Raw genomic sequence first — 22554 nt, 5'->3', positions numbered from 1 at the left:
GCCCCGAGGGCAGGGCTGCCGCTGGCCGCGGGGTCTGCTCGGGTCCCTACTGCCTGGCTGAAATTAGAATGTGCTCTCCTCGCCAGGACTCAGTGCACGGTGCTCCCTGCTGCCGGTTTCTGTTTCTGTGTCTGTCCTACTTGTCCCTGTCCCTTTGCTCTCACGGCGTTTCATATAGTTTTATTCTAAGTCTTCCTGTGGCACCATGTGTAGCTTGGCCTTTTGATCCACTGAGTGATACTCATAGCATTCCTTATCCCACACGTTTCAAACCGGATGCCAGCATCACTTTACAGTGCCTCTCCCTCCCCTTTTAACCTTTAGCATTTCCTCTAACTTCTCTAGTCTGCCGTCACTGTGTTATCAATGCTCATCAAGACCCTGTTTCCTTACTGCATTTACAGCCGTTTCTCATGAAATCTGTTTATTGTCCCTCTCTCAACCCCCATACCTGTACACTCCCACATCTCCTACCTGACACTCACATAGACCAGTAGCCTTCTGCAGCGCATTGTGACGACTTGGGTTTGCCATAGCAGGCTCAGTGTTTTCTAAGTGGTTACAACAGAAGCAGTGTGGAACGCACGACAAGCACCCAGACCTGGCTCAGGAGAACAGTTCTATTAGCATGGCCTTCACTGCCCATGAGATCTGGGTCAAATCACAGAACCCCTGGGGCCTCATATTGGCTATGAGTGTGCTCCCTTCCAACTCTGAAGTTGCCTAGCATCTCTGAGGGTGAAAAACGTTTTTTCTAATGATGCAGAAGGAACTCCGTGTGGAAGGTGTTTGAAGCCTGAATCTACTTTGGCTTAATGACGTGGCCTGATAATTATTTGCTTTGTCACTTACCTTTTCTTAACCTCCACTTTTACAAATGGGGAAGCAGCATCTACTTTCAGGTTCATTATAAGGAGTGGACATAATAGTATTGATATGTGGTATAATCTGAGCAGATAATATGATCTGAATCAGTTGGTTCCTATTATTTATAATTTAGATCTTTAGCTATGACACTGATTATTCTGAATTTGTGAATACAAAATAAATAGTATGTCTAATCTGTTAAGGGGGGCGCTCAGTGGAGAGAGGGGCATTGCTTGCAGTACTGTTGCAGCGTTGCACATGGCTCCCAGGAGGAGTACCCTATTGGCCCACCTGAAACTCAGAAACTCACATGGAACTGCCATAGATACATGTTCAAAATAATATAAACTGCTAACATTTTCATATCATTCCAGCAACTTCGTGAAGTCCAGTTGATATCAGGAAATAGAGGGGGACCCCTGGTGGCTCCTTAGTAAAAATCCGAACGCAGCATGAATGGTGTGTCCAGGGTTGTTCTTGTTGTCCTCTGTCTACTCTGCCCCTCCCTGCCCTGTAGCCTATGTGACTGGACTCCTTCCTCCTAGGACAGCTGCCTCCCTCCTCTCTGGCCTTCACATGTATTTCTGTGCCTTTCTGTTTCCCCATCCCAGCTACTTGCAACCAGGGGCATTTGTTGAATAAACGAATGAGTGAGTGGGTGAATGAGACTTCCGTTGTTGTCAGAAAAGCCAGAGCACTTGTGAAGGGTCACTTAAGTATCCGATGGCTTGAGAGCCAGTCCTGTAATGACTGTCCTGTGTTTGAGGCTCTGGAGGATGGGATGGCCTGTGAGAGATGGCACCTGTTCTCAAGGAACCCAGCGTGAGAGAGAGCCCACACTCACACACTGTCCAAATGCGAGGGGACACAACTGGGACCAACGTGCAATAAGAGGAGGGGCTTAAGAGTTTAAAGCAAGTCATTTAATTAACTGAAAAAATGGTATACTTCTCCCACGTGGGTGTGAGACGGCAGCTCGGAAGAGCTGTGGAGTTCTGCCCCCAGGGCCATCCGGCCTGTGGAGTTGGTGAGAGTGAGAATACCTTCATCAGGTGAGGAGGATTCAGTGAGTTCAGTGTCTGAAAAGGTGTCAATTTTTTTTTTTTTTTTTAAGATTTATTTATTTGAAAGGCAGTTACAGAGAGGCAGAGAGAGAGAGAAGAGAGAGATAGGGAGAGGTCTTCCATCCGCTGGTTCACTCCCCAGATGGCTGCAACGACCGGAGCTGAGCCGGTCCAAAGCCAAGAACTGGGGACTTCTTCTAGGTCTCCCACGTGCATGTAGGGGCCCAAGGACTTGGGCCATCTTCTACTGCTGTTCCAGGCCATAGCAGAGAGCCGGATTGGAAGTGGAGCAACTGGGACCCAAACTGATGCCCATATGGGAATGCCGGCAGAGCAGGCAGTAGTTTTACCCACTGCGCCACAGCACCGGCCCCTGAAAAGTTTTGAAAGCAGTTCCCTAGCACGTTCAAAGTGTTATTAGCTGGCTTTTCATTGGTTCTGTTTCCTTTAATTTTTTAAAGAAGGTTCATTCATCAGTTCATTCATTTGAAAGGCAGAGTGACTAGGAGAGGGAGAAACACAGATGCCTTCCATCCACTGCTGCTTTTTGCTCACTCCCCAAATGCCTGCAAGAGCTGGGGTTGAGCCAGATTGAAGCCAGAAGCCAGGAACTCCATCTGGGTCTTCCACATGGCTGGCAGGAACCCAGTACTTGGTTCGTTATCTGCTGTCTTCCCAGGCACATTAGCAAGAAGCTGGATCGGAAATGGAGTCGGGCCTGGTGTTGTGGCTAAGCCAGTTAAGCTGCTGTCTGCCGTGTCAGCATCCCAAATGGGCACTGGCTCCAGTCCTGGCTGCTCTGTTTCCAATCCAGCTCCCTGCTAATGCCCCTGGGAAAGCAGTAGAAGGTAGCCCAAGTCCTTGGGCCCCTGCACCCACATGGCAGACCCAGAAGAAGCCCCGGCCTCCTGGCTTTGGCTTAGCCCAGCTCAGACATTGCAGCCATTCGGGGAGTGAATCAGTGGATAAAAGATCTCTCTCTTTCTCTGTGTCCTCTCTCTAACTCTAACTTTCAAATAAATAAGTCTTAAAATAAAAAGGAGAGGAAGAGGAAGAGGAGGAGGAAAAAGAAGAGGAGAAGGAAGCAGCAGCAGCAGCAGCGTGGCCACAATTGGATCCAGTGCTCCAACATAGGATCCTGGCGTTGTGAACAGCGTCTTTGAACTGCTGCACCTTAATACCTACCTCACAGGTTCTATTTTTAGAAGAGAACTACAGCAAAATGTAGGTATAATTCTCATGCTTAGTATCAGAGTCAGTTACACTGAACAAGCATCAGTGCTAGATCAGAGATTACATTGAGGGTGGCAGCTGGTGCCCTCTACCAGGTGAGCAGGCACTGGAGCAGAGCCTGCAGCCTCCTTTGCACCTGCCCTTTGCCCTGTCCTGCCCTTCCTGTGTGTCTTCTCGCCTTGTGTCCTGAGTAAGTGCCAGACTTTGAGGTTTTCGTCTGGTGCGGTGTCAGCAGTGAACCCGGCCTCTCCTGCTTGTGCATCCTGCTTCTTCCTCTGCGATCAGAGCACTTCACACTCTCGATCTAAAGGTCTAGAAATGAACACGAGTAAGACGTCCTTTCTCTCTTGCAGGAACACTTTGAAATGCCGGAGTACTTTTTTTTTAAATTCTGAGCACAACTCTCAGATATGAATGATTTGGGAACCAAAGGGAGAGATTTAATGAGACCTAACTCTTAATTACTTTTGCCATTGATTTGGTTTGTATTGTTACTTAGTTTGCTTTTCTTTGGGTGCATCAGAATGAGAATAATCAGCATTTAAGAGGGGGACCCTCAGACATGAGCCTGTGTGTGGGTAGAGTTCTTCCCACATAAATTAGGGTCACAATGATAAGAAATCAAAATAAGATTATGTAAGCGAGTATCTTCTGTCATTACCTAACACCGAACATGGGATGGTGACTACCCTGTGTTGTATGTCGTTAATTCTAACAATTTCCTAATGTGTGTATCTTACTGAAGTTAATTAATACCTATTGAAAATAAGAATGTTCTTGAATTTTATTTATTTTTCTTTACATGGAAGTGGGCCAGATTCAGCTGATCTGTTTTAGGCTATAGAAAATCAAATCTTGGCATAAAAAATTATTTACCTTTAAATAACAGAATTGATATCTATTAATTTTCTATGTGCTTATCTACATTATGACATATATCATTAATACTTAGTGACTATAGTTATGTCAAATAAATGTGCTGTGACTAACAGTTGAATTTCATTTTTAGTTGCCTTTCTTTTTTCTTTTATAGCTTTTCACCTCTGGTTCCTACATCTGGATTGTAGCCATAAGTGGACTTGTAAGTGTCATTCCTTCTTTCCTTCAGTCCCCTCTCTCTTCTGAAAAAAAAAAAAAAATTAGGAAAAATGTCAGATTGAGCTGTGGGTTGTCCTCGGCTGCCTTCAGCTGTCTCTTAACCAAGTCAGGTGTGGCTCACCACTGTTTGCTTAGGTGGTGATGAAAACAGGCTGGCGGATGCTTGTTGGTCTCTGTTTTCAAAGTAACTTGGGTGAAAGTTTAGCTAAGTTTTTTGTCAGTGTTGTTACATGAATGGTCTAATTCATAGAAAAGGGGGAAAATGACAGAAAATGGAGAAGTTAGACTCACTAAAAATATTGAGATGTTCTCCATGTTTTGTAGAGACATACTGTCATGCAAGGGAAAAAAATAAGGCTGACTGGAAAGTCAGGTGCATTGGAGCTGACCGAAGACTCATGGCGTCTGTGGCCAGCCTGGGAAGCAGGGAGTACACCTGGCTCCTAATTTTAAAAAAAATATTTATTTTCATTTTATTTGAAAGACAGAGAGATTCAGAGAGAGAGAGAGAGAGAGAGAGAGATCTCACATGCTCATTCACTCCCCAAATGCCCACAACAGCTGGGTCATGTCGGAGCCAGGAGCCCCACCTGGATCTCCTGTGTGGGTGTCAGGGACTCCAGTACTTGAGTCATCAGCTACCGCTTCCCTGGGTGCCATTAGCAGGGAGCTGAATCAAAGGTGAAGGAGCTGAGATTCAAGCCAGGTAGTCCAGAATGGGATGCAGGTGTCCTGTGCAGCAACTTAGCTCCTGCACCAAACACCCCTGCTCCTGTGTGCTAGAATTTCTTCCCTGCTCCCATTGCCATGTGACTTTAGCTTACTTTAATGATAAGCATTTGTCCTAACCGAACTCTATAGAAGCATTTTAAGTACGTTGAGAGCATGAAGTTGGGTTCTATCCTTCATCCATGGTTTGAATTTAAAACCCCAAAGGTATAAAACTAAATGTGTAACTAGTGTGTATGGAGAACAGTTTTAATTTCTTTCTTGGAAAAGACTAAGGAATTTCTAAGGTGGATTCATAGTAACGAGTGTAATACCAGTGCGAGATAATTTGGGAATCATTGCATTCCACTGCAGCCGTTTTAAGTAAGTTATCACTGCTTATCTTTTTGTGGGGAGGAGGGGAGGACAGAGGGAATGACTGGTATTTTAGGTCATTTATGTAATTCTTTAAACCTGCTCACCTCCCTACTTCCTTTAAGCTCTGTTATTCCTTTTCTGTATTTCCTTGCCGCATTACACTTGAACCAACTTCATTCCCCACAGCTGTTGTGCTGTCAGCCAAAATCCTGGGGCTTGAAGTCACTGTGTTTTTCCTTCCCTAAACATTTTCTCACCTATCCAGGACCACAGAGCTGAACCCCGCTAGGAGGCCTTCAGAGCACCTGTGCCAGCTAGTGTTCGTAAGGTTTGGGCTGGCTTCAGGACATGCTGGAGTCAGACTCTCTGGGCACAGCTGCCAGGCACCGCACCCCGCCCATCATCTCATCCCCGCCACAACTGCCAGTTTGACAGTGCCCTAATTAGCCTGCAGACAACAAATCGAGAACTCAGGGCTTCGACAGTGAGACTTGCTTGAAGATTCACTGTTTCTCCCTTCGTGTGTTGTATCTGCCTCAGCAGTGAGGACCGTGGGTCCTTAGTGGATATCTCCCTGAACTGTTCAGGAGTTCGAGAGGAGCCGCAGTGTGCGCTGTTTCCTTGTGTTGGTTTACTGCTGTTTCATTTCCTCTCGGTATCCGTACCCTACTTCAATCATTCGTCATGTGCTTATGTGTCTTGGAATATTCCTTTCTTTCTTCTGTGTTTTGGAATCCTGGCTGTAGATTAAGTGCTCACAGTCCCCTCAGAAAGTTTGATTTTGAGACATTTGGTGCTTAAGAATTGGAGGATCCATTTTTCGTGTCTTTGTAATCTCCTTGAGAGGCGAAGTGAGAGAGAGAATTCCGTCCACTGGTTCACTCCCCATATGCTTGCGACAGCAACTGAGCTGGGCTGGCACTGGGAGCTGGGAACTCAATCCAGGTCTTCCTCATGGGCAGCAGGAGCCCAGATACCTGAGCCATGTCCTCTGCTCTCAGGAGCCACATTGCAGGAAACTGGAATCAGGAGCCGGGGCCAGAACAAACACCCATAATTTATTTATTTATCTGAAAGTCAGAGTTAGAGAGAGGAGAGGCAGATGGCCGCAACAGCTGGAGCTGCACCGATCCAAAACCAGGGGCCAGGAGCTTCTTCCGGGTCTCCCACGTGGGTGCAGGGGCCCAAGGACTTGGGCCATCTTCTGCTTTCTCAGGCCATAGCAGAGAGCTGGATCGGAAGTGGAGCAGCTGGGACTCGAACTGGCACCCATATGGGAATGCCAGCACTGCAGGTGGCAGCTTTACCCGGTTCGCCACAGCACTGCCCCCCACCCACGTAGTCTTTTTTAAAAATCTAAAATACACATGTTGTGAGCACAGTCTACTCTAGCACACTATTTAACAGTAGTGTGGTGCCCATTTTCCACTTTTAAAAGGAACAATAAGCTTAAAGAATTTTTAAAATGAAAAATATAGCTTGTTTCAGAAGGATGACTAGACTTATATACTGTTTGGAATATAATTCCAAGACAATTTAGTATTTCAAAGAATTCTGCTAGTAATAAATGCTTCTGAGACAACTAAGTTTTCCCCTTATACAATAACTGATTCGGTTGAAGTCACTGATCTACTATGATCAAAAATCAGATATATCCTCATATTAACTTTGTTCTTATTACCACCATAATTAGATGACACTGGCCATGTTTGTTTAAAAGGATTGCTATTGGGGCCAGCATCGTGGTGCCGCCGGCTAAGCCACCCCTTGTGATGCCAGCTGGCATTTCAGTTAGCTGTCTGAGTTCCAGCTCCTCTACTTCTTCTTATTTTTAAGATTTACTTATTTATTTGAAAGGTAGAATTACAGAGAGAGGGGGGAGAGTGAGAGAGGGAGGGATGGAAGGGGGGGGGGGGAGAGAGAGAGAGAGGGAGGGAGGGAGGGAGGGAGGAAGAGAGAGAGATTGATTCTCTATCTACTGGTTCACTCCCCAAGTAGCCACAGCAGCTGGGACTGGGGCAGGCCAAAGCCAGGAGCCAGGAACTCCCATCCTGATCTTGCACTTGGGAGATGCATTGGCAGGGAGCTGGATAGGAAGTGGAGCAGCTGGGATTCAGACTGGAGCTCCTTGGAGATGCCAGCACTGTAAGCAGTAGCTTAACCTGCTACGTCACAATGCCAGCCCCTCCTCTACTTCTGTTCCAACTTCCTGCTCATGTGCTTGGGAAAACAGCATAAGATGGCCCATGTACCTGGACCCCTGCCACCCATGTGGGAGACCAGGAAGAAGCTACTTGCTCCTGACTTCAGCTTGGCCCAGACTTGGCTGTTGCAGGCATCTGGGAAGTGAACCAGTAGATGAAAGATCACTCTCTTTCTGTTTCTTTCTCTCTCTCTGCCTTTCAAATAAATAAATCTTCAAAAATAAAATAAAATGATTGTTGTCAAGGATAATCCTAGTGAGTTTTCTTTCCTGCTATACTGTAAATGTTGTTAGTGCTTGTTTTGAACTAAATGAATATTTTCTTTTTAAATCTGTCTAGAAAAATCTATTTTCATGAGAAATGTTTCATAATATAGTATGATGTACTTCATAAACAAATATTGCAAGGAAGGACATTAGAATTATTTTTGAGCACTTGGTTTACACACCCCTGACTGTTCAACATCTGAGATTCACAAATGTGAATTCACAAATTCCAGATGTCTCTTTCTCAACATGACTTCTCTTCCTGTATCAATCAAGTGACTTCCCTTTTGTTGTTTTATATTAAATAAAATGCTAAAAACACAGTTTTACTACCAAAAAGAAATGCACAGATATGTTCAGTGTTTTGGGGCAATTTTATAAGACCTGTTGATGAGATTTCACCTTTTAGTATAGAAGCCAGCAGTTCACCTAACGTGCTATCTGCCTTAGGGAAGTGATTTTATTTCAGTTTGGCAGTTACCGTCTTTTTCAAGAGAAAGAGATTTATTTAAAAAAGATATTTGGGTAAAACATTAGTCATTTGCCATCTGTTGTCATAGAGACCAAAATCTTGACTCATGCTTTTCTGGAACACTGCCGGCTCTGCCCTGCACTTGTTTTATTTAGTTATTGATTTATTAATTTCTCTTAGGCTGGTTTTTCTCTCATTGTGTCAGATGTCTCTGAATACTTAATTTTTTAAAATCTGATTAAAAGAAAAGGCCAATAGATTCCATCACTGTTGTACTTCACTAGGGTGGAGCCTGCTTCGCGTCTTCACTGATGGTACAGGGAAGAGCGAGGGCTCAGTTATTTCCCTGGTTAAGGGAAAACAACGTTTTTAGTCTCCTGGGAGCAGTGATGACCTTGTTGGCCTAGGACAGCCTCTTCTTCAGTTCCATGTGGTGAGCTCTGACAGACCCCTGCGGCTGCCCAGGAGGGGTGAGGACACCCAGTTGTGCTTAAAGATTCCTCACGCTAGTCACACGTGTCGCTGGGAAAGGTTCCTGTGTGGTCTTCCTCCTGTGACAGATCTGACAACATTTAATACCTCAAATCTGACAGTGCCCACGAAAGGTTGTACAGTTGTAACTGGAAAGCTTGACCGTGCTAGTCAAGTGAAACATTTCAGTTTAAGCAAGTTCTTTTAGGTTTTTAGTCTGCTTCTACCATATCAACACCCCTGTGTTCAACTGTTCTTAATGACTTCTGTGGAAGAGTTTCAGAAATTGAGGCCATTCCATATGTTCATGACCGTTGTGGGCTTGTTATAAATGAATACTTTAATTTCCTTAAAGAAAGCGTTACTTACTGAACTCTGTTCAAATTCTTTATGTGGTTCTGCAGAGCGCCACGTCCCAACACTTCTTCATTTTCTACAGTTGAATGAATCATAGTAGTGAGTCATTGCCCCGGGTGTACCCTAGTTCTCAAAAGCTGGGGCCCAGGCCCGATCCGATCCTGGCATGTTTGAAGCAGGAAGAGCCTGCTTTTGCCACCTTTCTGTTTTATTATGATTCATAGATTTACCTTTTTTTTTTTTTTTTTTTTTTTTTTGCCTCTTTCAAGATCTTAAGAGCAAATTCACAGACAGGCCTGTATTTCTCAGATGCAGGATTTTTTCCCTTTAACAGGACCCTGCACTGTGACATCTCCTGCACGTGTGACTTCTGTGCAGAGCATTGGACTTAGAACATCTCCTGATCAAGCAGCCTTAACGTGAAAACAAATGGGTTCTACCCAGTAATGAGATTAGAAAAGTAGGCTGGCAGCAAACTATGTAGGACGTTGAATGTGGGCTGAGTCCAGATTACTTGTTGTGGCATTGGGCATCTTTAAAGATTTTCAAACCAAAACACTTGTGATGGTGTCAGATACCGAAGTCGTGTTCTAAGTCACAGGAAGGGCGGAGGAAAGCATGTGTCTGGGGGCTGCTGGGCGGCTCGTTTGTGGGCTGTGATTTGCCTTTGTCTCTCCTGTCCACAGTAGTTCTAAAGATGGAAACAGATCGCTCTGGAGGACTGTGAAGAGTCAGTCTTGGGGCTGTGACCTGCTTCCGGGGCAGGTGGTCCTGTGGTGTGAAGCCCTCCATGCCCGCCTGCTCATGCACATCTCACTCTTCTCTTCCTGCTTCCCTTTTGGCCATTTCTCCTTTACTTTCCTAGATGTCTTCACCAGAAGGACCCGGGGTGGGGGCACTGTGGCAGCTCAGATAACTCATGAGTTGCTCAAGGCTTCCAGTTACTTTAGGGAGGTGGGTTATTGTGTAGCAGCTCACTGTAAGTGAGAACAGAAGCTTTAAGAGAAATCAAGAATGGTTAACGCCATGAGGTTGGTTGGCCTATAGGGACCATGTGCACAAGTAGAAGATGACCAGTCGATCTTTAGGGAACACCCGTGTTGAGAGAGCGCTTTCATTCTTTTATGGTTAAAGGCACAATCATTCTTCCAGCACTGACCTGAGTGTGTACTGGTGCCGTGCACGTCACGCACGATCCTCACATTACTACTGATTCATGCACTCTGTCCCCTACTTTGTCCTCCCTCCCTCCTTCTCCTCCCTGTCTACTGTCCTGTGCTCACGTCGTCTGGACTGAGTGGAAGAAACCATCCAAACTCGGCCTTGTGGCAGCTCCTGTGCAGCCAGGGCTGACCAGGGCTGTCTTACCAGAAGGTGTGATCCAGGGAGGTAGCAGCTGGTAGACATGTGATTTTTTTAAGTGCTTAGGGCAGAAGAAATGAAATTATGCCAATGTCCTGGTAAAAGTGATTTGAAAGAAGTACCTTTTAAATATAGCTATACATTTTTAATTTCACAATTTTTCTTTTACCTATAGATAAAAAGCGTGCCTTCTCTTAAAGCTTTTCCAAATTTGACATCCTTTTCCCCCGTGTGTCAGCAAACCAGATGTTTCTCACTCCCCAGATGTCTCATCCTAGCCTGTTATTATTATCCTAGCCATTATGCAGTAACTTTTTTCTTTCGCAAACACACAGCTCCCATGGTGAACCGGCACTTGTGGGAGATTATATTAGTTGTTCAGATATTTTTGTTTACTCAGCTACATTTGCTCAAAATACTTTCTGTCCCTGTCTACCTGCCCTCCTCCCTGCTGTTCACATGAGACTTTGTTCTGTAACTTAACATGAGCCACTGAAAAGACGTGACAAATTCCGCATGCAGTAGTAGCTCTCTGAGCCACTGTGTGGTTCCACCATTGCTCTGTTCCCTTTGCCCTGAGACAAGCCTGGGCCGGAGAGGGGCAGCTCCTCCAGACCCTGGAAGGAAGAGGACATGTGGTGTAAGACCACAGATAACAAGTAATGTGAACAAGAAGTGAGTCCTGTTAGAGCTATTGAAATTGGGAAGAACCAGAGAAAGCTGCTATTGATTGCTCTTTTCTCAGCACTTTACAGATATTTTCTTAATAGAGGAAATATTATCCCAGTTTGTAAATGAAGACAGTGAGGCACAGAGAAGTTAAGTAATTTGCACAAGCTGCTAAGTAGTAGAGGCAGAATTCAGATGTAAGGCGGATAGCCTTGGCGTCTGTGCTCTTTACAAGGTGGCTTTGCATAACCATGTGCAGCTCCTTCATATTATGGCCCTTCTTGCAACACAAGCTTACTGCCATTTATGCATTTTCTAAATCTTCTAAATCATTGGTCTTCCTTTCTTTGCCTATATAGTGTTCACTGCAATAAGGATACTTAGTGAGACCTACCCTCCTAACAAACTTTTCAGTGCATTGTTGTCAATAGAGGTACAGTGTTGTCCATGGGATCTAAGAGCCTCTCTCCTCCGTCACTGAGTGTTAGGCCATTGAGTAGCAGCTCCCTCCCCCCCTTCCCCTGGCCCCTGCCCGGCACCATTCCACTCTCTGAGTCTGTGACTTCTGCTACCGTAGATTCCTCGAGTTGGTGGAATCATGAACTGTGTACTTTTTTATGACTGGCTTATCACATTTAGCGAAAGGTGCTCATGGTTCATTTATGTGGTCACATGTTGTAGAATGTCTTTCTTTTTTGTAAACATTTATTTATTTATTTATTTATTTGAAAGAGTTTTACAGAGAGAGGAAGAGAGGCAGAGAAAGAAAAACATCTTCCATCAGCTGGCTCACTCCCTAAAATGGCCGCAATAGCTTGGGCTGGGCCAGGCCAGGCCGAAGCCAGGAGTCACGAGCTTCTTCTGGATCTCCTATGTGGGTGCAGGGGCTCAAGCACTTGGGTCATCTTCCACTGCTTTGCCAGGCCATAGCAGAGAGCTGGATCAGAAGTGCAGCCACCCAGGTCTCGAACTGGTGTCCGTATGGGATGCCAGCCCCAATGTCTTTCATTTTTAAGGCTGAATGCTCATGGTATACATATGTCAAAGTTTGTTTCTGTTCATTTGTTGATGGGCACTTACATTATTTCTGTATCTTGGCCATTGTGAATACTGCTGTGGTGAATGTGAGAATGCTAATGTCTCTTTGAGAACCTGATTTCAGTTTTTCTGGATATATACCCAGAAATGGGATTGCTGGATCATGTGGGTGTTCTATTTGCAAAGTTTTGAGGACCTGCCAAGCTGTTTCCATACCAGCTGCACCAGTGCAATTCCACCAACAATACATATGGGTTCCAGTTTTTCCACATCCTCACCAATACTTGTCTTTTGATTGTGTTGTTTAATAATAACCATCCTAAAAGGTGTGAGATGCAATTTGATTGTGGTTTAATCTGATTGCCTTGATGGTTAGTGGTGGCGAGTATTTTTCATGTACCTCTTGGCCATTTGTGTGTCTTCTTTGCAAAAACTTCTATTCAAGTCCTAGCCTATTTTTAAATCAGGTTATTATTATTATCATTATTTTTGCTGCCGAGTTGTAGGAGAACCATGTCCTTCTCTTTAGGAATTCTAAGTTACTCTTTGTAATCTTACAGTGTCTGATATTTGATATATAATCTATAAATAATTATTGAGTTTACTTTTGAGTAAGCAGAGACAGAGAAAGCTCCCATCCCCTGGACCCCTCTCCAAGTACCAGCAATGACCTGGGCCGTCTGAAGCAGCCAGAAACTCAATCCAGGTCTCCCATTTGGGTAACTATGCAAGCCATTTTTTTTTTTTTTAGTATTTATTTATTTTTTTTTAGTATTTATTTATTTGAAAATCAGAGTTTTATATATAGAAAGAGAATAGCCACAAAGCCAGGAGCCAGGAGCTTCTTCCAGGTCTCCACATGGGTGACAGGGGCCCAAACACTTGGACCACCTTCCATTATTTTCCCAGGCCATTAGCAGGGAGCTGGATTGGAGGTGGAGCAGCCAGATACGCGCTGATGTGCATATGGGATGCTGGCACTGTGGGTGGCGGCTCTGCCCACTACGTCACAACACTGGCCACACCATGATTATTATTTTTTTAAATCTGTAGTATTACATGATTGTCAAGATGCCTTCAGTGTGTGTTGCCTTACTGGGCTCTCTCTAGTGGTGGAGCAGCTAGACTTCCCACTGTAGAGGGGGGATGCTGAGGTGCACATTGTGTATCTGATGAGGAGTGGAGCTAGGACAAAGGCCAGGTGTTCTGCATCCAGTCTGTGAGTCCAGTGAGTCCAGTGCCTTCCACTGCATTACCTCAAGACCCTCATCCAAGTCTGTTGCAACCACAAGATGGTTACATACAAAGCTATCTCTAGATTTTCCCCCACCCACATCACTAAAATGCTTCCCCATTCATCACTAAAGGAGACACAATTGTGGAAGGCAGTCTTGGATGTGAAGAAGTTTTTGAAGTACCCAAAGACACTGAAAGACATAACCAGCAACTTTCTTCAGCCTTGTGTGGGCTGGCCAGTCTCCAAGAAAACATGGTCTTGTTGACAGCCTGTTTGCTTCTGCTGTGGAGAACCTGGACTGTAGCTATGCTTTGTCTTCTAAGGTCATCAAGACAATGAGCTGCTTCTCTCCCCACACTGGATTCCAGATGCAGCTCACGTTCCCACCTTTGACAGACTCCTCCTCTTGGCATTTCTCACATTGTCATATAGGAAAACCTGAGATAACGAGTCACTTAGAGAGAATGACAGGGGAAATTTAAGATAGATCAGGCTTGTTTCAGCACTGTTGCTTGGGAAAGGAACAAGAGGAGATAAGGAAGTTTCCCAGAAACCCCCAGGCTTTTGCCCTGCAGAGATTATGGTAGATTATCTAGTCAGGGGTGGAGAGAGCATTTTCCCATAGGGTCTTCCTATGAAGAGACTGGAGGTCTTAAATCAGTTCTGATTATCTCTTCAAACTGTTAGCGCTTTTTTCAAAATAGCAGTGCCCAATGTTCCTTCTGCTTTGAGGCAGAGAGTGTTGGTATTTCTCTTCTATTGATGTTAACCTCTGGGAAAGAACTGTGGTAAAATCCATACATGCTATTTTAATTCATTTATTGTAAATAACAGCATAGCTTTTTTATCAAAAGTCTTCCCGTATTTATGATACTAGCTGGGAACATTTACTTTCAGGGTGTCAGGAGATTTTTGTGGTTAAAAGATATTTTTTATTCTGCTAAAATCCCATCTGTTTTATGAAATTTAAGATATATGTTTTGATAAATTTCTAGATCTTTCTTGATCTTCACATTCAATTTTTTGAAATTTTTTTCTCTTTTTGTTGTTTATCAAGATGCTGTTTACATGCAGTAGAATTCCACAGTTTTTAGGTGTACATTGTGTTCAGTTTTGATGGTTGTGTGAACTTGTGTATCCACCACTGTGGTCAAGATGGAAAACAGTCCCTTTGCCCTGAAAAGTTTCTGTCCCTTTGCTCTCTGTCCCCAGACTCATCTGCCAACTACTGGTCTTCTTAATAATGTTACAGCTTTCCTTTGTCTAGAATTTCACGTATTTAAAGCAATATTGTGTGTTTTTATTTCTTTGACTTAACATGATGTTTTTGAAATTTGTCTATGTTTCGTTAATCTTTCATTCCTTATTGTTGCATATCTGTGATACGGCTGCCCCACAGTTTGCTTATCCACACACCAGTTGCTATACATGTGGGTGCTCCCAAGTTTGGGTTACTGTGAATGATACTGTTATGAACATCTGTGTGTACATTAGTTTGTGGACATGTGTTCTCACTTCTCTAGGAATACAGTTGCTGGATTGTATAAGTGTATGTTTAATATTAAAGGGCACTGCCATCTTATTTTACAAAGTAGCTGTACCATTTTGCATTTTCATCATGAATGCATGAAAGTTCCCATTGCTCCATATGCTTATAGACACTTGGTATTGTCAGTCATAGCATTAGCCATTCTGGTGGGTGTATAGTGGAATCTTGTGGTTTTGATTTGCATTTCTTCAGTGATTGGTAATGTTAAACATCTTTCATGTGCTTAGTGTCCACTTGCGTGTCTTTTTTTAAAATTATTTTATTTGAAAGGCAGAGTTATAAAGAGGCAGAAGCAGAGAGAGAGAGAGAGAGAAAAAAAGAGAAGGTCTTCCATCCGCTAATTCACTCTCCAGCTGGCCATAACAGCCAGAGCTGCATCAATCTGAAGCCAGGAGACAAGAGCTTCTGGGTCTCCCACACAGATAGAAGCCCAAGGACTTGGGCCACCTTCTACCTCTTTCCCAGGCCATAGCATAGAACTGTTTAAGAAGTGGACCAGCTGGGACTTGAACTGTCACCCATATGGGATGCCGGCACTGTAGACAGCAGCTTTACCCGCTACGCCACAGCACTGGCCCTCTATTTTTTTTTAAGATTTATTTATTTTTTTGAAAGTTGGTGTTACAGATAGAGGCAGAGATCTTCCATCCACTGCTTCACTCCCCAAATGGCTGTGATGGCCGGGGCTGGGCCAGGCCACAACCAGGAGCCAGAATCTTCTTCCAATTCTTCCATATGGGTGGCAGGGATCCAAATACTTGGGCCACCTTCTGCTGCTTTTCCCAGGCCATTAGAAGGGGCTGGTTCGAACTGCAGCAGCCAGGACACACCAGCACCCATGTGGGATGCCACCATGTTGCAGGTGGTAGCTGTATCCTCTATGCCAGAATGCCAGACCTGCTTATCTTCTTTTGTAAGGTGCCTGTTCAGATCTCTTACCCATTTTTTTTCCATTGAATTATTTGCCTTCTAATTGAGTCGAAAGAATCCTTTATATAAGCCCTTTATTGGACATGTTTTATAAAAATTTTATACCAGTCTGTGGCCTTCCTCTCTGTTCCCTTTTGATATATTTCAAAGAGCAAAATTTTAAAATCTTGATTAATTCATTATAATTCAAGAGATGGCATTTACTTCCTTCCCCCAAAGTATAGACTGTCTTTTGTGACCCACTTATAATGAACAGAGTGTTACCAAAAAAAAAAAAAAATGGCAGCATGACTCCCAAGCGTGGGTCATAAAAGACACAACTGCTTCTGTTTTGCTCCTTTTTTGGATCATTTGCTCTTGAGGAAGCTACCCTGTAGAGAAGTCCACATGGCCAGAAACTGTGGCCTCCTGCCCAAGAATCAGCACCAATTTTCCAACTATGATTTTGAGCCTCCCTAGAAGCGTATCCTCCAGCTCCAGACAGTTCTTCAGATGAATGCTGGCATCTTGACTGCAGCTTCATGAAAGATCTTGAACCTAACCATTCCACTAAACTACTCCCAATGCTTAATTCACAGAAAGAAAAGTGTGTGGATAGCAAATGCTTATTGTGTTAAACTCCTGAGTTTTAGTTAATTTGTTGCTCAGTGATTGAAAGTTAATACAGCCATTTTAACAATATCGAGTCTTCAGTTCATGAATATGGTATGTCTGTATGTTGACTTGCATTTAGCTCTTCTTTAATTCCCCTATGGGGCCAGAACTGTGGAGTAGCAGGTAAAGGCTGCCACCTGCAGTGCCGGTTCAAGTCCTGGCTGCTCCGCTTCTGATCCAGCTCTCTGCTGTGGCCTGGGAGAGCAGTGGAGGGTGGCCCAAGTCCTTGGGCCCCTACACCCATGTGGGAGACCTGGAAGAAGCTCCTGGCTCCTGGCTTTGGATCAGCTTAGCTCCGGCCATTGTGGTCAATTGGAGAGTGGGCCAGCTGGATGGAGGACCTCTCTCTCTCTCTCTGCCTCTCCACTCTCTGTGTAACTCTGACTTTCAAATAAATAAATAAATCTTTTTTTAAAAATTCCACTTTGCAGTTTTAAAATTTTTCAGCATACAGGCCTTGTACATGTTTCATTTAGTGTATTGATAAGCAATTCTATTTGTTTGAAGATTTATAAATGGAATTGTTTTTATAACTTTTCCCAGTTGTTTGTAACAACAAATAACTAACAAGTATATACAATACAATCAATTTTAGTGTATTGCCATTACATCTCACAGCTTTGCTTCATTTTTTTCTTATAGTTTTTCTGTGGATTTCTAGGGAATTTTCTAAATTTGTGATCATGTGATTTGTTTATATGCTTTCCTTTCTTTCCTGTCTATACCTTTTGTTTCTCTTGCCTTACTACACTAGCTATGACTTCTAGTAAATGTTCAGTAAAAGGACTGAATGGGATGTTCCTGGCTTTAGATGGAAGACACTGAGTCTGTCACCCTTGAGTCTATGTCTATAAATCCATAAATCTTTTTAGAGCTTCACATTCACTTTATTATTTTCAGCATAAACTCATATTTCTCTGAATTTTTACTTTGTTGAGCCAGTTTATGAAAATGGATGTAATTTTTTAAAGGAGTGGTCTTCTTGTTAGAAGGGAAGTTAAAATATGTTTGTTTGCAGTTAAGCATCTAATTAAGACTCTGTGTGCTTAGAGGCACTAATTACCTCCCAGTGTGTGTTCGTCCTAGAAACAGAAACTTCGTTTTATTTCAGGCAGTTGGCTCTCCAACTCAAAGGTCACATTTCCCAGCCTCCCTTGCATCTTAGACATTGGACAAGGTCCTGGCAGCCTGGCCAGGAAGCTGTGAACACTGTGCAGGGACTTCTGGGAAGGCTTCCTAAGTAGCCTTTGATGCTTTAGTCTTTCCTTACTTCCTTCTTCCTGCTACCTAATGCAGTTAAGATGGTTGAAACTCTTCTAACAGGAGAGAGAAATGTCCTATTTAAGCCTCTGTTGTTTGAGGTTTTGTACTTGGCTCAGTTGACCCAATTCTCCTAATATATGAATTTTTAAAAAGGAAAACTAAGAACCCCTTTCTAAGATGATTTTTATGGGTGGGCATAGTGGCACAGTGGGTTAAACTGCCCCTTGGGATGCATGCATCCCATGTTGGAGTGCCTGAGTTCAAGTACTACCTCTGCTTCCAGTCCAGCTTCCTGCTAATGAGCTTGTAAGGCAGCAGAGGATGGCTCAAGTACTTGAGTTCCTGCCAACCATGTGGGAGACCATGGTGAAATTCCTTCTCCTGGCTTCAGCCTTCCCCAGCCCTGCCGTTGTGGACATTTGGGGAATGAACCAATGGCTGAAAGATCTCTCTCTGTTCCTATCTCCCTCCCTCTCCTTCTCTTGTCACTCTCCCTTTCAAATAAATAAGCAAAAATGAACTTTTTTTTAAAGGACCATTTGTTACAAACAAATCCCAATCAGTCTAATTCTGATCCTCTTCCAAATCAGTTTCCCAAAGAACCAAAAGGATATTCAATGTATTTTTGTTCGTTTGTTTTTTGTTGAATGCCTCAAAGTCTTTTGGTTAATGTCATTCCATTCCCTCATGTGAAAGATGGAAGAGGATTAGAGCATTCAATAGGCATCATTTTTCCACTGAAAGGGTAAATCAGTAGGACTCTTGCAGTAACTGCCAAAGCCACAAGGTTCTGTCTTGAAAAGAACGTTTTCAGAATTAATCACAAATGACCAAAATAACTTCAGGCATCCCTAATTTGCATGTGCATTCTTTGGGTAATACATTAAGGAATTTCCAAAATTCCCTCTTTCTTTAGCATTTTCAGTGTAGAGGAAGGAATAGGAAAATGTAAGGTCCTTTAGGGCAGTTCCAGTGCTGCAGTGTTAGAGCACAGCCTGGCACATAACAGCGTTCAGTAAACATTTGTTGAATGACTAAATGAGGCCTCTGTGAGTCTGATTTCCTGGGGCCTTGAGTGCACACAAAGTCTGTTAACTGGGGTCCAGATGCAAAGGCGCGTTTGTCCCTTTGGCTTGTCCCTGTCATGCAAAGGCAGTGCCATCTCATTAGAAGGGAGGCTTCTTGAACGTCATCGGCCATCCAGACTCTGGCAAAGCAGCTGGGTGGGTTTTTGTTCAGCCACAGTTGGCTGGAGAAGATCAGCACCTGGGTGTCATCGCCAGGTCATGGTTTCTCACCTTGGCCTGTGGTGGTTTCGGGCTTGCACTAAATAAGGCCAGAGGACAGTGGAGGTTACTCTCTGTAATCGAGTGCTTCACATGTTTTCCACCCAGACGATTAAATTCTTTATTCCTTTTTCTTAATTCATTCGTGATTCCCTTCCAAAAAAGGCTAATGAATCTGAGTGTGTGACTGGTGTCCGTGGATTTTAGTGGCCTGAAAAAGAATGAGTTCCTGTTGTTTTTGGTGTGACTTGCTAGGTAATCACTTCTCCACTGTTGGCGTCTGGGGAGCTCCTCCCCTTAACCTCAAGCCATGGCCTAAACCTTCTGGAGTAGACATGGGCTGGAACGTCTTCTGGTTGCCTGACCTCTGTGTCCCTCTCCTAGCTGGGGTTCCTGATTCCTGGCCCAAGTGCTCCCGTACTTCTGGCTGGTCCTCTGGTATATACACTCTTTGTTCCTTTTTGCCTTATCTGATCTTCTACTGCTTCCGTCTCTATCAGTGGCCCCTCAGTTTGATCTTGGGCTTCCCCAGCCCAGAGGGCCTCCCCACCCCTTCTTTTGTCTCCCCTGGCCTGTTGACATGCAAATCCAAGCATGCAGTCTGTCTTTAAAGCCTATTTTTAACAAGCTCTATGAGTTTCAAGAAAACTGTCTCATTAGAAAGGTTTCTGAGATAATGAAAATTAGAGTTAAAATTAATTTGTAAATATTAATATAGTAAGTGATTACATTAATCAAAATTTTTGGTAGTGATTAGGTAAAAGTTAATGCAGTTACTTTTATACAAAGCTTTTATTTAATAAATATAAATTTCATAAGTACAAACTGTCCCACCCACCTCCTACTCCCTCTCCCATCCCGTTCTTCATTAAGATTCATTTTTAATTATCTTTATATACAGAAGACCAACTCTATACTAAGTAAGGATTTCAACAGTTAATGCAGTTATCTTATCTCATCATAGTCTAGGGTGGTAGTTATGAAATATTTGTAGGAAACTTGGGCTCTTTGTATTCTAATCATTTGTGAATATCAAGCATTTTTTAAAAGGACTTTGTTTATTTGAGATCATCCTGGGGTGCCAGAGGCATGTGGGAAAGTATGAATATGGGACCCAGAAAAGTGTGTCTAGTGGCAACTTTCCAGTGCCCTTTAAAAGGGTCTAAGGCAGGGACCAGCGCTGTGGTGCAGAGAGTTAAAGCCCCAGCCTAAAGTGCTGGCATCCCATATGGATGCCGGTTCTAGTCCTAGTTGCTCCACTTGTGATCCAGCTCTCTGCTATGGCCTGGGAAAGCAGTGGAAGATGGCCCAAGTCCTTGGGCCCCTGCACCCATGTGGGAGATCTGGAAGAAGCTCCTGGCTCCTGACTTCAGATCGACTCAGCTCCAGCCATTGCAGCCATTTGGGGAGTGAACCAGCAGATGGAAGACCTCTCTCTGTCTCTATCTCTGTAACTCTGTCTTTCAAATAAATAAAGATAAATCTTTTAAAAAATTAAACAAAATGTCTAAGGTGTAAGATCATCACAAAACACACCAAACACCGGAGTAAGGGAAAGAGTTTATTGGGGAAAACCCAGCAGGCTGGAGGGAAAGAGTAAGGAAGGAAGGAAGAGAGAGAAGGAGAGTGTAAGAAAGACAGAGATGGAGGTCAGGAGGTGGAGAGGAAGAGAGAGAGAGGAGAGGAGCAAGGAGAGGAGAGCGAGCAGCAAGGGGAGCAAGAGAGAAGAGAGCCCCATGTTCAGGAACAGTTCCTTTTAAAACTTTGCCGAAGGGCAGGCAGAGCAGGAGCAGGGAATCCCATTAGGATGAGGGTGGAGCTTGACACTGGTGATTGGGCCATGTGGCCACCTCGCTTCCAGTAATGGCAGTGGGGGCTAGAGCCTACCATGGTGTCAGGGTGTAGATCACGCCATAGATAAAACTGCACCATTTTCCTAACATAAGACAATATATTTATTATTGTGGAGTACCTACCCATTGACTATTTACCCAGTAAATACTTAGAGTGTTTGCTGTAGGCACAGAGGCTGCGGTAGTGATCAAAGCCACTCAAAATTCTCCCCCTCCCAGAGCTCACATTCAAACTGATAGGATAGAAATTGAAGCATGGGAGCACCAAAGGCGCGTTTTGTCCCTGCCAGGATCTGCACTGTCGCGTTGGTTTATTACCGGGTATGATTTCCTGGGTATTCATAGGACGCTCCACTGAGATGGAAAACACAATTCCGTGAGAGTTTATCTAATAGTGAAGGTACAGGTGGGCATGGGCAGGAGAGTGAGGATCTTTGACTTCTGTCAATTCCTCTCTTCCCACATGGAAATATAGAACCCCTCCTAAATTGTGAACTCCCTGAGTACAGGCAACACCTGTGCATTGTCATGATTTTTTTCTCTTAATTTCTCAGTTTGTTAATCTACTGGTTTTATAAGGTATATAGGTATGCTGCGTAAGACAAAAGTAGCAGAGTGGGTAGGGAAGATGCTAGCGTGACTGCATTCTTGCAAGCATCCTATATTGTACTTGAATGAATTTCAGTATTAACTCAGCAAATTGTGATAAATTAAGATGCAGATTGTAATCCCTAGGACAAATCTGAGGGGAAAAATGAAATATAGGCAATAAATAAATAAATTGTAAAAATGAGATACTAAAAAACATTTGGAGTTAACACAAAAGAATATGGGAAAAGAACAACTACAGGTGTGGCAACTGGCAACCAAATAGCACGATCCGACTTTGACCCAAATAGCAGCACCCAACCGTGACCAGATGCACATGTTGGGTAGAAGTTAGAAATTAGCCTGTGTGTGTGAAGGGCCTGAGGAAAACACAAATTTCTTCAAAAAGGAATGTAGCAGCCTTGGAAGCAGTCCAGTGTTTCATACTACAGAGTCTCGCCCATTCCCCAGGAACTTTACAGGTGGTCCCAGCCTTCCCTCAGGGAATCCTCCCTGCCCAGGGCCAAGTGGGCTACCCAGGCTGGTAACACTGGGAATAAAGCCTTGGGAGGAATTTCACCTAGGTCACACTCAGCAAACCCTTTGTTCTGAAGAAGAGGGAGGAAGGAAGGAGAAATGCTGGAAGAAATGGATCCGATTCCCTTATAGACTGCACGCTCAGCTGTCAGCTCCTTCCTGAGACACCTGCCTGGCCGGCCAGGCGTATTCTGTGCATTATACCATGTAACCTTGCTTTCCCCAGTCTGAATGCCCAGGCAGAGGTGCCCATCTGTTCTGATGGACACCCTACTCCATAAAACCTTGCTGCTTTGCTTACCACTGCTCTCTCACCGTGCGCATCTGAATTCTTTCTTGCTTGAAGACAAGAAGCCATTCCACTCATCTTTGCATAAATACATTAAGTGTGACTACATAAACACTGTTGTCCAAAGGCTGACATTGTCTTATTGGACTTGAAAGAAAGATATGTTATCTACAAGACACAG

At 43.9% G+C, this 22554-nt stretch overlaps 1 protein-coding gene across 3 annotated transcripts in view; it reads left to right on the top strand.

Annotated features, from left to right (window-relative positions):
• UBAC2 (UBA domain containing 2) overlaps positions 1 to 22554 on the top strand; it is a 273943-nt gene that overhangs the window by 204247 nt on the left and 47142 nt on the right. For all 3 annotated transcript variants that reach the window (XM_062193990.1, XM_062193989.1, XM_062193988.1), the window contains one exon: positions 4198 to 4245. In XM_062193990.1, coding sequence (XP_062049974.1) covers positions 4198 to 4245 — 48 coding nt within the window. The remainder of the gene's footprint in view (positions 1 to 4197; positions 4246 to 22554) is intronic.

Source organism: Lepus europaeus, chromosome 6, assembly GCF_033115175.1.
Source record: "Lepus europaeus isolate LE1 chromosome 6, mLepTim1.pri, whole genome shotgun sequence".
Lineage (NCBI taxonomy): Eukaryota > Metazoa > Chordata > Mammalia > Lagomorpha > Leporidae > Lepus > Lepus europaeus.
Note: the sequence above shows the minus strand (reverse complement) of the source record. Positions and strands in the feature narration are given on the sequence as shown.